Source organism: Mustela erminea, chromosome 2, assembly GCF_009829155.1.
Source record: "Mustela erminea isolate mMusErm1 chromosome 2, mMusErm1.Pri, whole genome shotgun sequence".
Classification (NCBI taxonomy): domain Eukaryota; kingdom Metazoa; phylum Chordata; class Mammalia; order Carnivora; family Mustelidae; genus Mustela; species Mustela erminea.
Window position 1 is genome coordinate 47007150 of NC_045615.1, and position 16887 is coordinate 47024036.

Below are 16887 nucleotides of genomic sequence, written 5' to 3' on the forward strand. Positions count from 1 at the left end.
AGAGTCCTAATTAATAGTTCTGAAATCAATTTGAATTATCTGACAACATCACACACCAAACTGAGGTATTTATATGTTCTGTTTATCCTACTTTCTGGAACATTTGATAGCAGCTTTTCACCACAAAAACATTTTTAGATTAAAATTACTTTGCCCCCTATGGTTATCTGTGGGCACTGGTAACAAATTGTTTGCTAGTGCTAAGTGAGTCTATGCTGATTGGCCATTGGGAACTCTAACAAACTTTAAATTTCAGCAAAATTTTCCCAGAGACTGCTAATCCTGTGGAAGAAGCCAGGTATTCTGAAGGTAAAAGATACCAGGTAATTTGGCTCTCTTGATATTCTTGATAGCAAATAGCTTTATAACATAGTTTACATTTTCAAGGTATATGTCATCTGGTAGGGAGATTGCTTTTGAAAATAAATGTATATTGAAAGTATTCTCTGCTCAACACAACTGTGTAATATTTAGTGCTTTGTTTTATGAAATATGAAATGTGTTGCCGAGTTCTGGAAATCATCAACTAAAACTGATAGCTTGATAGCAACTTCTTCTTTGATTAAGTCTTAGCATTATCAAGATTCACCATAATTTAAAGTTACTAATTTTACTCTCTACCTTCACTTACAAACCAGAATAAGGATAATGTGATCACACTCATAGTTTTAAACCTCATCTGTGCAGACATTTCTACTGAGCAACACTAAATCATTTGATAAATTATTTGTAATGTCCTTATCTCTAAAATACTTGGATGGCTAAATTACAGTTAAAATTAAGATCTTGAAAATTATATTCTTTAGAAGAGAGTAGACTAGAGCTTTAGAATATATTTAACAGTTACATTATTTCCTCAAATAAAAATTTTTACCTTGAAAAATTTCAAGATAGCAACAGTATTTAGATTATTGTCATTAAGAGCATTTTCCTCAGATAATCTCAAAAAGTGGTGTAAATTTTTTTATGCTCATATTGGTTGCTATATGTCTATGTGGTAAATGCTTAATATTACTCAAAACCACGAGATTAGTAATTCACAGTTATACTGACATTCTTTTTCTATAATGGCTACTTGACTTAAAATGAGCTCACTAGGTCCTTTTAGAATATTCACCAAAGTATAAATATATACATTTATCCATAGCTAAATGTTAATGTTTACACCTAATTTTGTTGAGCTCAATATGAAATATTATTTGCCTTTAAATCAACTACATGTAGACTTTTCTGTAATAAGACAAAAGAATAAAAACTTATTCAAGATGGCATAGAGTCATCATTAAGACTACTGGCTCTGTAGTTAAATTGCTTGGATATTAATCCCAGTTCTGCCTCTTAATACGTGGGAGTTCTAGGGCAAGTTATTTGACTTTCTATCTATTTCATACTCTAAAACAGCCATCAAAAGAAATGAAATCTTGCCATTTGCGACGATGTGGATGGAACTAGAGGGTATCAAGCTTAGCGAAATAAGTCAATTGGAGAAAGACAACTATCATATGATCTCCCTGATATGAGGAAGTGGAGATGCAACAGGGGGGGTTAAGGGGATAGGAGAAGAATGAATGAAACAAGATGGGATTGGGAGGGAGACAAACCATAAGTGACTCTTAATCTCACAAAACAAACTGAGGGTTACTGAGGGGAGCGGAGTTGGAGGACAAGGGGGTAGGGTTATGGACATTGGGGAGGGTATGTGCTATGGTGAGTGCTGTGAAGTGTGAAAACCTGGTGACTCACATACCTATACCTCGGGGGATAAAAATATATTATATGTTTATAAAAAATAAAAAATTAAAAAGAAATAAAAAGGAAGAGTAATACCATCGAACTCATAGGGTTGTCATGAAGCTCAATAATTGAATATATGTAAAACTTTTAGCACAGAGGTATTTTAGTACTCAATAAATTTTAGCTATTAATATATGGATTACATAAATTGTTTCACTCTCCAGCCCATGGATGGTTACTAGCTCAGAATATAATGAATATAAGGACATATATTGGGGAACTATCCTGGTAGCAGATAAGACTTTATTCCTCACAGTGAGACCTGCTTTGCTGGCACCCATATAAAGAGTCTGTTATGAGTTGTTACATTAGATTAATATTATTATGAATTATAGAAATAATTAAATTAAATTATCTCTAAACACAAAAGGGAAAAGTTTGGACTGACAATATAACAAGTAATTATATCTATAAAATTCATTTCTATCAACTGACCTCATTGTTTTAATAATATTCGCCAATTTTCACTTTCACATCAGAATAATTAGACATACAAAGGCTCTTAAAGTATCTATACTTGGATATAAATTATACATGTTTTTTTTTAAACAAGGAAATGAACTACTGGGAGAAGGATGTTATTTATTCTTAGGAATATAGTTCAAACTTGACAATGCTTTAGGGTAAAATATTATTATCTTTTTTGCAGAGAGTCTCAAAGATGCAAATTGTCTGTTTGGGACTGCTTCTTTTCAGCGTGACCTGGGCAGCACCAGTAAGCATTTATAAACTCATTTATGCATCATATTATCTTCTGGTCTCTTTATTTTTTCTAAGCAATATTTTTTCTTTTTTTAATTAGTAACCCTTACCTAGTTCAGTTGCAATAAAGTACCAAACAAAAAGACAGCATCCAGCACTTGTTACAAATGTCTATCACCAAGGAGGACCTCAATAAACATGTGCTGCATTATAAATGTCAACATATTGCCTTTTAAGAAATGCCAAAAAGTATATTTTTGGGAAAACTAGTCACAGTGTTTCAAATCAACTGTTAATGAGTAAATGCTCAGAGACCCAAATTTTAACACATCTAAAGAGATTCTCGATATTTTACTAAAAACTGAAAAAAATTTGACTTGACAGTTTTACAGCTGACCAACTAGATTTTGTCAATACATTGGCAATAAAAAGAAACCAGACCTTTTCTCTTATTCTTGTAACCCACCAATACGGAAATCCTGCTAATGATTTTCTCTTCATGTGCAAGGCTAAAGATGGGAAGAAGGACCCCTAAGCTTAACATAAATTGAGTTGCAATTTCTTTTTTTTTTCTCCCTCTGATTCACCCAGATGAGTATTCAGGATGTGACTAAATTATCTTGTGAAAATGCTGAGTGTTACCGATATTTTCTGCTGTGCAGACACAGTGCTAATTAGACAATGTCTGAAAAGCATCCTAGCCTTTCAGAACAACCATTTCAGTTGGAGAGCATGGAAACAAGTAGTCATTCTGTTGCCGGAAGTGCTTAAATATAGGTCCTGAGCCAGTTGAGTGACCAGTTGGGAAACCCGGTGATGAGCATGAATGATGCCATCCAGTAAGGACAGCAGAAGTTGAGGAAAGTATGGCCCCTCTTAGCGCATATCCTTTGACAGTCCTGCAGTGGGCCATAGTGCTTAAAAATAGACATCTGCCAGGCCCAATTCACACAACTCAGCTCAACCACGACCACAGGGGCATGTGCTTAAGCATGACAGAGGTTGAGTGGGTCTTGCTGACCCAGCTCAAACCCACCAGCTGAGGATGAATCTATTTTGAGCAACACATTCCAAGGAGCAGCTGAAGTGGCACCTTCTGACCATTTTCCAGTAACTGTTATGTCAATATCAATTCAGTGACCACTGGTCAAGAGAAAAAGCCAGCAGGCCACACTCAAGTGTGGGAGAACAGAAAAGTGGGTGTGAGGGGTGGTGGGAGAGATGTATATTTCAGATGAAAAAGGCTCAGCAAGGACATACATAAAATTTTGAATTATGAATGACTAAATGTGATGTTTACCTAAATTATTTATTAATAGATTGTGGTATCAGAAATTGGAATATATTGAGTTACTTACATCTGTTTTGGAATTATATTCTAAATTCAAACTGTAGGAGAAAAAAAGTTTTCCTCAATCCTCTTTGTGTTCATGGCTCTGTCAGAAAATTAAGCTGATAAGGACAGATTAACAGGAGAAAAGCATACAAATGTTATTAAATTTCTACATGTGCATGGGAGCAGTCATGAGAGTGAAGACCCAAAAAGGTAACCAAAGCAGGAAGCTTTTACACCTTTTAGATGAAGAAAAAACAAATTTGTGAAAAATTGATAAGACAAAGGGATTTGGGCTAAAGGTAATCCAACCCGGTCTAGGTAGTCCTTATATTCCTTACTGAGAAAGATTAAGATTAGTTTCACAAGATTTGTGGATTCCTCCAGTGTCATCTCTGAACTGCTAAGAGCTGGCCACCAGTAACAAGACACTTTGTTTCCTACCTTTAGGCAGAAAAGGGGGAACTTTTTCTGCATTTATGACTTAACTGCCTTCAGTTCAAAATAATTCTTATGTTAAAGAAGCATATTTTGGGAGTGACATTCTGGTTTCCTTCAAAGACAAAATTTGGAAGTGGAAGAAAACAAAAGATGGATATTGGGCCATGCAATTCAATTAATATTCATCAACATGCAATTAGACTACAAACACTGTTAAAATTTACTTTGTTGTAAGTTCATGACTTATTACCGCCAGCTTCATTAAGGTACTCTATACTAACAAGTATGTTTTTAATTCATGTGTGTGTGTGTTCTATGAGAAGATGCTGAATATCCCAAACAATTGCTTTTTTCTTACTTAGTATCTAGTCATCTCATTTTTATGTTTTCTTTTTCCTATAACCTCATATTCAAAATTATTTTCACTGTTTTGATATTTTGGGGAAATGAAACAATGATCTAAATTTACATGCATAAGAGAATAAAAAACAGCATAAGAAAAAAGTCAGTAATGGATGGAATTATAAAATATACCTTGAGGGGCCCCTGGGTGGCTCAGTGAGTTAAAGCCTCTGCCTTCGGCTCAGGTCATGATCTCAGGATCCTGGGATCAAGCCCCGCATCGGGTTCTCTGCTCAGCGGGGAGGCTGCTTCCCCCTCTCTCTCTCTGCCTGCCTCTCTGCCTACTTGGGATCTCTGTCTGTCAAATAAATAAATAAAAGCTTTAAAAAAATGTATACTTTGAAGGCACTTAATGTAAAATTCAGAAACATTTCCTCTTATTATTAATATTTTTTGGCAGGTAGCAAGCCATTTAAAAATTTATTATTTTAACCCTGGGAATTTGAGACAAAGGTTTTGGTTAAAATATCTCCTTTACTTCTATATCTGCTATTGCATGTTTAAGTGTAGATAATTTTGTTTATTTTACTGCCTAACTCATAGGGGTTATTATGGGAATCAGATGAGATTAGGTATACAAAAACAGCTTATAAACTGTAAAGTGCTATGTAAACAGAAGGTGTTATTCACAAACTATTTTTGTTTCTAGGATGTAATGGACTGTTAGACAGGTCTGCCTTGGAGTCAAGCCAATAGGGCACTTTTACTAAAGTTTTATATTTATTTCTGAGACAATTTCATCAGTCAGGATCCAGTCAGGACAATAAAATAAAATTCCCATGACAGGGAGTTCAGTAGAGGGATTTTATTTGGAGAATAGTTATTAAGTATAGGACAAACAAAAAGAGCAAATCATGGGTAGTGAGGCAACCCAAAGATTAAAACTACTGTGCCACCCCTTGAGCTGAAGAAACAAGGAAGGAAGTGGTGTTCTCAGTGCCCTGAGTGGGGAAGGGACCCAGCAGAGAGGCAGGACCACAAAAGAGATGTGTCCAGTCCTAGAGATGCAGCCCCAAACAGAGAGAGCAGGAAAAGACATACTTGTTCACTCTATCTTTCTACCCTCCAATCTCAGGCTAGGCCTTCTGTCAGCCAACCCAGACTGAAGCCAGACGGCAAAGTTGCTCAAGAAATGTAGTTTGTAGAGGTCATTCCTGAGAGAGCAGAAGCACAATATCTGAAAGGATAATTGCCTATATTTCATTGCAGAAAAACCCAGAACATTAAGGTTTATTCAGGAAGAATATTCTCTAGGTGATTAAGAACTTTTTCTTTCAGCTTTCCCTTGAGGGGTTCTCTCTTTTCTATGACTGATACCACCATGACTCCTGTTTCTACTTTAGCACGTGCATTTAAACACAAAGAAGTCCCACCCACTGGTTCCTCTTCCCAAATCTGAGATACACTAGGAATTTCAAAAATCAATAAGAAAATTGAAATACAGGGGCGGCTGGGTGGCTCAGTGAGTTAAGCCTCTGCCTTTGACTCAGGTCATGATCTCAGGGTCCTGAGATCGAGCCCCTCATCGGGCTCTCTGCTCAGCAGGGAGCCTGCTTCCCCCACCTCCACCGCCTGCCTCTCTGCCTACTTGTGATTTCTCTCTGTCAAAGAAATAAATAAAATCTTTTTTTAAAAAATTAAAATACTGGGAACAAAAGAATTGTTGTGTCTGTTTTTCTACAGCAAACTTGCTCCAAAATTCTCAGGTCATCTTCTGTGTGCTCTCCTGTGACACCAAAATTTTAGCCCAAAGACCTAGAACATGCAGCCTGGATCTTTTCCTTCTTAGTTTCTGGCCTTTCTCCACCTCAATAGCTACCTCTCACCCCAGGTATTCTCAAGATCTTTGGACATGTCTGTTGCAGATCAAGAAGAGTATTTGTCCCAATCCGTAGGCCACTCCATTTTCCTTTCCCTGACAGAAATCTCTGCTCAGGTGACTGGCAACAACAAAGTCTCATCCTTGGACATGATCCTACACCTTATGGACAGAGCTATGGTTTTACTTTTGCTGGACCACCAGCAGCATCAAGTCTTTGCTTGTATAGCAAACTCTAAATTCATGCAATTCATGCAAACATAATTCTCATCACAGGACTCTGATTTTGGTTCATTGATACTAAACAACTTCCAATATGCCAGTGAAAATTTATTTTTCAGTTGATATCAGCAACATCCAAGCTTCCACATCTGGAGTGACACCCCTCCCCAACTTGGCAATTCTGTGCGCGAGTGTGGTTCTAATGCTTATGTCATTGTCTCCCTCTGGTGGACGAATGCTGGCACCCTGTTTTGTAAGACTAAAACAAATATTATTGTAATGTATCCATCTTCTTTGGTTGGAATGATTTTCCACATTGAATAATACAACCCAGTAAGAGAAAAATAAATGAGACATTTATTGTTGGCAGAAATGGACAAAAGAATGAATGTTTTGTGAAGTTGTATTTCTTGTTTCCTTCCAGACATTTCTGCCACAAACTGAGAAAACTAAGGAAGACTGTGTGGAAGAACAGAGGGTAAACAGAATTATTCTTCTCAGATAAATCTATTTCAACTCTTTTAAAGAAAAAACTCAGGAGAGGAAATTTTTAACTGTCAAAATATTCCTGTGCACTTAGAATGGAAATGCAAAATTACACAACATAATTTTAGCACTTAATTCAGACAATGTTTGATAGAAAAGAGAAACATTCTGAATGGGGATTTGTTTCTCTTCACTGTGATTTCTTTCTCCAGAAGAAGTGAATAAAAATCCTGGTGTATTATTAGCAAGCTATTTTCGCACACATATACACGAGAACAAAACAACAAATGAGGGAGGAAACAATGGAAAGGGAGTTAACGAATCTTAATGTGGAATTCTGTTTGCATGGAGTTACTTTTCCATATGCATGAAGAAAGTAAAACAAGTATCCTCAGCTTTTCATGTCACCAAATTGCAGCCTACCATGGTTTCTCCTGGCAGCCTCAGAAATTCTGTTCTAGGACCTAACAATCTTCTGTTCTTTATCTCAGTTGAAAATTACAAAGGCAAAAAATTGCAAACAGCAGAGTCTGAATGATCATGCTGTGTCTTTCCAATTTGACAGCAGACATGAATACTGTAAAACCCACATTTCTCCTATTCCTTACAGCCCCTCCCACCTGCAAATATCTCCACATGCTCCCTGTCCATTGAAATTTGTTAATAAAATTAATACGCCTTGGGAGAGAGAGCCATTGATAGCCATCCTTAGAGCAAACAGACTTACAGACATGTAGAAAAGAAAGGGACAAGGTTTATAGGTGCTCTTCTGTGATTATAAGAAGAACTACCATTTGTCAGAAGCAGAATTTGACTTCACTTAAGTTAAAGAATATCTTGTACAATCAAAAAGGGAGCCAGACAAGTTAATAAGATATAAACACATCTTAATACAATGTTATGTTTTTGTAGATAACGTACAAAGGCCACCATGAGAAACACGGGTATTATATTTTTAAGTATGTTTACACATCATCTGGGAGGAAAAATCAAAGTGACATAAAGGTAAGCTAAATCTCTGAGAGAAGATCCTTACCATGAGCCAAAATCTGGACTAACCCCAGGGGAAAATGTAGAGGAGACAAATTTATTTTAGCTACTCTGGGTTTCTGTCTGGTGGGTGCTTTTGCCCTTTTTCTATAGTCCCTGGCTTCTTAAACAACTTTGTTATAGAACTCACACAGATGGACCACCCTACAGCTTAGCCCAAATCCTGCCCCGCTTTGGGAACTTCCCCCGCAGGTGTGATGCTGGTGGACCTCTAATGCCCGTGACCTTTGCTTATTGCTTCCAAGTAATGTTTGATCTTTTATAAGGAGGGTTTCTGGACATAATCTATCATGTGTTCTAATGATGAGGATTAGAAGACTAACAGGAGAAATCACGTTAGCCTAAAGAGTGACATGTTTTAGTGTCCCTTAAATTCATTCCACTGATGACTCCATTCTGGGTCAGAATGCTTGGAAGAGAAAGAATAAGGGCCTTGTCCCTGGAATAGGACAATAATTCTTTTCATTCAGCCCCTTTTTGCAGATTCATTGGCCGAAGAGCTGGAAACAGCTTAAAATGCCATCAGCAAAAGGACTATTTACTTTTTCCAAATCTGGCTTCATTTCCCATGAAAGTGGTAGCTTCTCTTCAGAATGTTATTTTGTTCTGCTCATTATTCTTTAGATGGCATCTCTAAGACTAACTGCCTGTTAAGCTAATTTGTTACATTGAGTAAGTTAAAACTTTTTGGTGTAATAAATGTATGTTGAGCTCTTCCTATTGTGCAAGATACTATGTGAGATTAAATGATTGAGAAAACTTAATTCTTTCTCTCCAGGAACTTAGAGTTAGAAAAGAAAAAAAATGCATTTATAAAATCATTATAAAACTCAAGACAGAATGTGCAAAGTGCTGTGAGAGTAGTACCCCAAAAAATATGATTTTAGGGGCTTAGAGTAAAAAAAAGATTAGTTCTTAGTCTGGTGTTTAGGGAAAGCCTACATAATGGAAATAATTGAGCTGGGCCTTGGAGGTTGAGTACAATTTAAGCAAACAAGTGGATGAGAGAAATTTGAGCAAACAAGTAGAGGAGAGAGGCCATTCCAGACAAAAAGAATAATATGAACTAGGGCATGGAGATAGAAAGACAGAACACAGGAAATCAGACCAGCCAACTGATATAAGGACCACCATGCAGTTAGCGATGCAACCAGAAATCATTTAAAATAACAAATACAAAAAAGATTGACCATCACATTCCACAGTTTAAAAGTTGCTCCATGTTTTCATCTATAAAATAACTCTATTCAGTCCTTAGTGAAATGCACTTAATTCATTAGTATACATGCTACTGTTTTTAAAGCAGTTGAAGCGCCAGAAAGAAAACAAAATTTCCCACTGCAGAGTAAGGGGAGAAACAAAATTAAAAGGGATGATCCCAATCTACTGATTTGTTAACGCATCTGTTTAACTCAAAAGGCTATATTCACAATGAGCAAATGAACTTGATTTCAAAAGAAAATATAAATGTCCACGTGAAACTTTCCAAGACTCAATGACTTAAAATAAGTCAAATGTTTAAAATACTTTTAATTCAGCAATAATTCACTATAAAGTTTGTTTCTATTATATTTTTCCCCACAGAAAAATCTTACTTATTTTCAGAACATTCTGCCACTATAAAAGATCAGGCAATATCATAATTCCCACAAATAAATAATTTCAAATTGTAACTTAAAGATATTACAAGTTCTAACTTTAGCATGCTGTATGTAAGCAGTTTCCTAAAGGTAGAAGGCATTTTCATAAGGTATTTTTAATCTTGAGATTCAAGAATGAGCTGATTCAACACTTTCCCTCCCGCTTGCAACAGTGAGATACATGTATGAAAACAAGCAGTCCTCCAGGTAAAATGGTATTCTTATTTTCAGACCAAAGAAAGAGATAAAAAGGAAGATTAAGCAAAATACATTTAGGATAGCATAGTCTCAGGGGTCGCAAGCTCGCAGAACCCTCCCAGAGGGTGATATTCAGGTAGTACATGGATAGAAGGGTCCAGAATTTGTCCATCTCCATCTACCACCACAACAGTTAAGGAGGGACAGAGCCTGGGAGAACAGCTGTGCATCCAATAATCAAACCACTATCATTCCCATCACTCACAATAGGTAGGGAAGCAAACAGCCATTTGATAAAGGGCTGTATATGGTTCTGTATGAAATGATAGTTACCATCATTTATATAGAATTCATCTTACACATAGACATTATTTTAGATACTTTACACACATTATAACATTTCATAAAACCATTTAATTCCCCCAACAATCCTGAAAGACAACTATCATTTTTTTTAATTTTCCTATTAAGAAAGCTGAGCCACAGAGAAGTAAAATAAGGTTTTTAAGATCACATAGCTCATCAATGGCAGGGTTGGGCATCCAGTAACCGTGCTCTTTCCATAGTACACCTACTTTCAATGAACCCTTGACTGATGGATCAAGAAAGACCATTTGACTCTTCCTGCCTGCTGTTCCACTAAATATGATTCCCCATTATCCTGACTTCCCTGAATGTGGGCTTTCCATCTCCTTTATCTTCCCTATACCCTTGCTGTGTGCGTGCAAGCCTCCAACCTGTCTCTACTTTCTTCCTCCATCTGGGAGCATTTATGTATTTGCACATATTTAATTAATACATTCAAGAAAATGTCTACATGTTCAATAGCAGCCAACAGACCAAAGTGGTGGCCAAAAAAGGTGGGACAAAATTAAGCTGTATTAGTAAAAATAGTTAAAAAATAATTCGTAAAAATTAGTTAAAATAGGTAGCCAGGGCAAGGAAGCTACTAGAAACTGTGTGCTCAGGGCTACCCAGGTCACATCGGAGTCTGGGGCCATCTGGAGCCCCACAAGCTAAAGGAGATCTGTAGTCAGATGACAGCGCTGAACATAGTGACCTAATAAAAGAGAACCACAAGTGTTAACTTGGAGAAGAGAAAGAAAGCATCCAGTGAGTTTAGAGAAAATCTTAACTTTTCCAGATATTAAAAAGGTTGCATATGAAAGAGGAAATAACCTTAATTGTTGCATCAGTTACTAGGTGCAGGTTACAAAAAACTTGAAAAATAAAACATAATGAAAATTAGAATATAAATGAAAAGATCTCACATAAAACGTAACAAGCAATTTGCCTGTAAAGTCTTCAAGGAAGGAACAGCTGACCATAGGTCATGAAACTGGGAAGGACTTGCCCTGGGTGACCCTGTGAGGCTGGGATACCTGACCCTTTCTCTAACTAGGTATTGTTTTTTGAGCTCAGGTGCTACATTCTCACAGCATCAATCTGTCCGATATTAGAGTTGTTCTCTTTCTCTCTTGTCTTCATTTTTGCAGATCAATATTCCAGTCCATTTTAGTTATTAACCCACCTTCTGGCCGAACACCAGTAGAGGGTTTTTTTTTTCCTTTGTAGTGTTTTTCTCTGGCATAATCCAAATCCAAGCAATTATATCTCAGCCTTGAACGCTACAAATCCTCCTAACTGTTCTTTCTTACCGCTATTCCTCCTGAGCTGTTGATTTTTATTTTGTTAATCCCTTGCTCATAAACCTTCATTAGCTCTTCACCCTTTGCAAAATAAAACCAAATTCTTTACCCTCAAGTCTCAGGTTCTAGAATGCTCCAGCACCCTGTATGTCTGTGAGAACCCCAGTTGGATATGAGGTCCCTGTCCCACCGCTCTACACCCCCGTCTTTGGTCCTGCAGGTCTACTGCCTCTGCCATTCCATGAGTCATCAGGTATTGCTTAGTACATGGGGCATCCAGCCACATTTCCTACTTGCCCCTGTCCCTCAATTAATGCCTCTTATTTCCATTTCATATTACTCACCAGTTCAAAAGTCTATGTCATGGTGTTGTCAATTTTACCTCACTTTACAATTTGGAGGTAGAGAGAAAGTATCTTATTTATTCTGTTTATAATTGTTCTGTTGCTCAAGAGTTCCTACCCAAAGGGTAATGAGAGGAAGGGGGGAGTCTACAGAAATTAATTTAAATTCAGCCTGTTTAAACTTAAGGTTATCAAATCATTATAATAGTTCTTTAAGTAAGTCCTTTAGTTTGGGTAAAAACACTCAGATACTCTCTTTCTCTTCTCTAAGATGGCATACAGATATATGAGGCAATAGGGTATGGCTTATATCATCCACTACATACAGTATACCATATGTACAAACATGGCTCCCACCACAGTGGAAGGGAAGATGTGGAATCCTCAGACATGCATGGGCAATGTTGCTTGACCACTTGCATGCTATCCTGCCTGCTTGTATTATAAAATGAAGTCTCTGGCTGCCATAGCTTAGGATCAGCACAGTACAGTCTTGGTTGGGGCCCAGTGGTGTTTCAGTCTCTCTTGGCTCTCGTAAACAATTTAGACCCCTGTGTGTTTGAGTATGACTCACCTTTGTCCATAGTGTATATGTTCCTTCTACGTGACTCCCTTTAGAGCCACCTTTCATTGATTTAGAGCCACCTCTGATTCCAGAGGGTATCACTGTGGAGGATACCTTCTGGAAAATTCCCGACCAGACTCTCACTTTCATATCTAGCTTATGCCATAGAAATACTGTGAGTGTCATGGGCAAAGTTGCTGTCAGCCCCTTTTTCTTTTTGACCATATTGTTCTGCCAAGCTTATTGCAACTTGGCTGCACCTCAAGTTGGTAAAGTACAGCCTATGAAGCAGCCTTTTTATAGGCTCCCGCCAAAAAGGACAAATGGAGATACATGTATAAACACTTCACTTTCTTTCTTCACTTTCTTTTTTTCATCCCATTATCACTCAGGGACTTTCCTTGTCTAGATCTCCATATTTCACCTTATGATCTAGAACTGTAGTTCTCAAATACAGTCTATCGACCAGCAACTATCAACATTACCTGGGAAATGTTATTGAATGCAAATGCTAGAGTCTCACCCCAGATCTACTGGATCAGAAACTCTGGCCATTGGTTTCAACAATTTTTGTTTTATCACCTTCCAAACAGTTCTGATAAATGCTAAATTTGAGAACTATTTATCTAAACTATCAAATTTAGTTTATTACATGACAAACAGGGAAGAAAAGAAAGGTAATGAATCCTTTTTCTGACAACAGCTGGGTTTGTAACACTTGCTGCAAATCCTTTGTTTGAATGTCAGAAGCTGAGTATTACCTAGATTCATCTATTGGTCTGTTTTCTAAAAATAAGGATTGGGGGAGAAGAAATGAAAAGAGAAAGGAAATTTCACTCTAGGCAGATGAATATCTCTGAAGACCAGGGCAAGAACACACGCACACACACACACACACACACACACACACACACAGAGAGGAAGACAGAGAGAATAATTATTTTTTAAAATATGAACTCCATTTCACTTGCAATGGCTTATGCAAGATGAGACAGCATTTTTTTTTTTTGCTAAAAATATTATCAATCTTCATTTAAACATCTTATTGTTTAGAGCAGTAATCATAAAAATTTTAGTAGTGAACTTCCACTTTAGGTCCAAATATTTGTCTTTGTCTCAACAACAAATAATGTTGTCATTGAAACTTTAATCATGGTTTCAATTTCTTTTATTTTAGCAAATATGTCTCTGTGTTTAGGGGGACCACTCTTGAATCATATGCTCCTTAAATTCAGATCCTCCTTCAAGATCAGACACTTATCCATATTTCCAAACTTACTTATTTTACGCTTCTTTAGGATTTCTCTTTTCAAACCATGGAGTTTTATTCGTATTATCTTTCAAATGTTTCCTGTTTCCGGACATTGAATATACCACTTATTCTTAAAATATCCTCACTACTATCCTATCACATATTTGGATCCTACCCATTCTTCAAAGCTTGCTCATTCTTTATCCATGAAACTTGCTCTGATCATTTCTAAATTATCTCTACCAACAAACCTCTATCGAGTTAATAGTCTTTCTCTTACATATCTGGTGGGTAATTCTTTTTAAATTGCTTAGGAATTATTAATTTTTTAAAATTTAACATAAAATAATACTTTATGTTGAAAATTACACTTTAGCAGGAAGAAAAAAATAAAGACAACATTGCTCTTCAAAATTTTGGTAAAAGAAGAAATCAAGAGCCAGCACCTAAAGAAAACATTGCCCAGGAAAGAGAGAAAAACTCTTCCATTCTTGGAGCCAATGAAAATTACCAAAGTAACAAAACCGAAACTCTTTTTGAGAACAGACAGAAAACAAATGAAGATGATAGTATTAATAACCAAGGAAATGCCCACAGTGACCTAAAGATGTCCATTTATCCTGAATCCACTGGGAATAACGGGGCTGAGGATGAAGACAATGTTGTGAACAAATTCCGTAACCAAGAAGAATATGGTGCAACTCTCATCAGAAATAATTTGCAGTATATAATGGAGCCAAGGACTGTGACTGAACTCTTGGCAGAGGAAAACAAAGAGAACAAACCCAAGAATGTTCTAAGCAAAATCCCAGCAAGTATGAACTATGTTAAAGTCTCCTCAAAAGATAGAAAGAATTATCAAAGAGATTCCCAAGCCCAGAATATTCCAGTTAAAAGCAAAAGCACCTACCACACCCAACACAACATTGACTATCCAAAACAGCTCCCGAAAGTCAAAAAAATCCCCAGTGATTTTGAAGGCAGTGGTTACCCAGATCTTCAAGAAAGGGGCGACAATGATCTCTCTCCTTTCAGTGGCGATGGTCAACCTTTCAAGGACATTTCTGGTAAAGGAGAACCTATTGGTCCGGACTTAAAAGGTGTAGATATTCAAACAGAGTTTTCTGGCCCAACTGAAGCCAATACCATCAGTCCTGATGCAAGAGGGCCAGGTTATAATGAGATTCCAGAGAAAGAAGAAAGTGGCAGAAGTACCATTGGAACCAGGGATGAAACAAGAAAAGTGGCGAGCACTGCTGATGTAAGTGTAGTGGAAGGCAGCAATGATATCATAGGTAGCACCAACTTTAAGGAACTCCCTGGAAAAGAAGGAAACAGAGTAGATGCCAACAGCCAAAATGCTCACCAAGGGAAAATAGAGTTTCATTACCCTCATCCTCATCTACCCTCACAAGAGAAAAAGAAAGAAGGCAGTAGGGATGTTGCTGAAAGTACTAATTATAATGAAATTCCAAAAAATGGCAAAGGTGGTAGCCGAAAAGATATGGAGCATTCTAATAGGAATCAAGTAATCTCAATTGAAAAACAAAGATTTCCCAATAAGGGCAAAAGTCGGGGCCAGCTTGCTCCTTCTCATGATCTTGATAATGAAATTAAAAATGAAATAGGTTCCCATAATGGCCTCAGCAGAAAAAATCATTATGTACCCCACAGACAAAATTCTACACGGAATAAGGGCATGTCACAAAGGAAAGGCTCCTGGGGTTACAGAAAACCCAATTCCAGGAGAAGGTTTAGCCCCCCTAGAAAGCATGACAGTAGTGAATCATCTGACAGTGGCAGTTCCAGTGAGAGTGATGGTGATTAGCTACTAGAAATTCCCAGCAGGATTAAGGTTCAAATATCTAGTCATCTGTAACCTGACAGAAAAGGAGAGCCACCTGAGAGCAGACCAGGTGAGAAAGGGCAGAGCAGAGAATTGAGTAAGCCAAGAAACCTGGCCTCCTGGGGAGATTTGTTGCTATTGTAAAAGTCACAGTATGAGATTCTATTCAAAATTACCATGCTCTTTTTCAAGAAGAAAAATTAATTAAGGATATGTGGAATAGGTAACATTTGAATAGATGTCATCAAAACTAGTTTGTAAATGTCACAAAAGCCTTTGTTGGTTTGCTCTATAGATATGAAAAGCAATAATATTGTTCATATGATAATCTATAATTAAATAATCTATTAAAACGTCTGTTGTCTGTGGTGCTTTATTTCAGAGGCAACAAGATTAGTTCTCCTTCTGGCAAAGGCAGTGTTGCGAAGTTAATCTGTTGAATAAAGCTTAACCACATTCCCTCATCCCACTGTGCTTAAACCCGCATTTCCTTCTTCATCTGACCTCCCTGTGCCGTACCAGAGATATCCTGCTTCGTATCTTTCTACACTTCCTTCCTGTGTTGCACATTTATAACTTCTTAGAAGGCAAGCTTTCTTTCCTAAAACAAAGGTCTATGTTATCGCTTTTCCAGACAAAGAAGGAAATAGAATAAACAGGGGTGAAGGGAATGGGAGGAACAAGGAGAATGAGAAGGAGAAGTGCAAGTGCAAAGACCAGACCAAAACTGACTTTGGTGGAGAGTTTTCATTGGCGGATCCCAAATCACTTCCAGTTTTTTTCTTTTCCCCAATCTTTCATCTAGATGCTTTTCCAACTAATGGCCTTCTGACACTCTTCTGGAAATTAGACGCAAGCTGCCTGGTAAGGGAGTGGAGTGAGGTTCTTGGAGGACTTTTGCTCTTCCTGATAAGAGAAGCTTTTACAGCTAGTACCGTGCTTCCTCCTTTTTTACCCTAGTTCTTTGCTTGACATGAACATGATGCTCAGGGGCACAGCAGCATTTTGTAACCATGAAGAAAAGGTGTGAGACAACAGAAAATATACATATTGGTCTCTGCCCCGGTTCCTGGCATAGGACTCTGAAAACTCTTATAATTTCCTAAGTGATAAGAGCACTAGGAGCATCTTTTGTTCTAATATT

The 16887-nt window shown here is 37.3% G+C and overlaps 1 protein-coding gene across 1 annotated transcript; it reads left to right on the forward strand.

The window, feature by feature from the left end:
- Window positions 1–289: 289 nt before the first annotated feature.
- Window positions 290–15997, forward strand: MEPE (matrix extracellular phosphoglycoprotein). Its single transcript, XM_032331237.1, has 5 exons — window positions 290–323; window positions 2444–2509; window positions 7138–7191; window positions 8112–8204; window positions 14274–15997. The coding sequence occupies exons 2-5, from the start codon at window positions 2456–2458 to the stop codon at window positions 15723–15725; spliced, it is 1653 nt and encodes a 550-aa protein (XP_032187128.1). The 5' UTR covers window positions 290–323; window positions 2444–2455; the 3' UTR covers window positions 15726–15997.
- Window positions 15998–16887: the final 890 nt, after the last annotated feature.

What these genes read in the sequence shown, in the direction of transcription:
- MEPE (XM_032331237.1), top strand. Translation starts at nt 2,456, where the DNA reads ATGCAAATTGTCTGTTTGGGACTGCTTCTTTTCAGCGTGACCTGGGCA. An exon ending in GCGTGACCTGGGCAGCACCA is followed by an intron (nt 2,510 to 7,137) that starts GTAAGCATTTAT and finishes GTTTCCTTCCAG; the next exon opens with ACATTTCTGCCACAAACTGA. An exon ending in ACTGTGTGGAAGAACAGAGG is followed by an intron (nt 7,192 to 8,111) that starts GTAAACAGAATT and finishes ATGTTTTTGTAG; the next exon opens with ATAACGTACAAAGGCCACCA.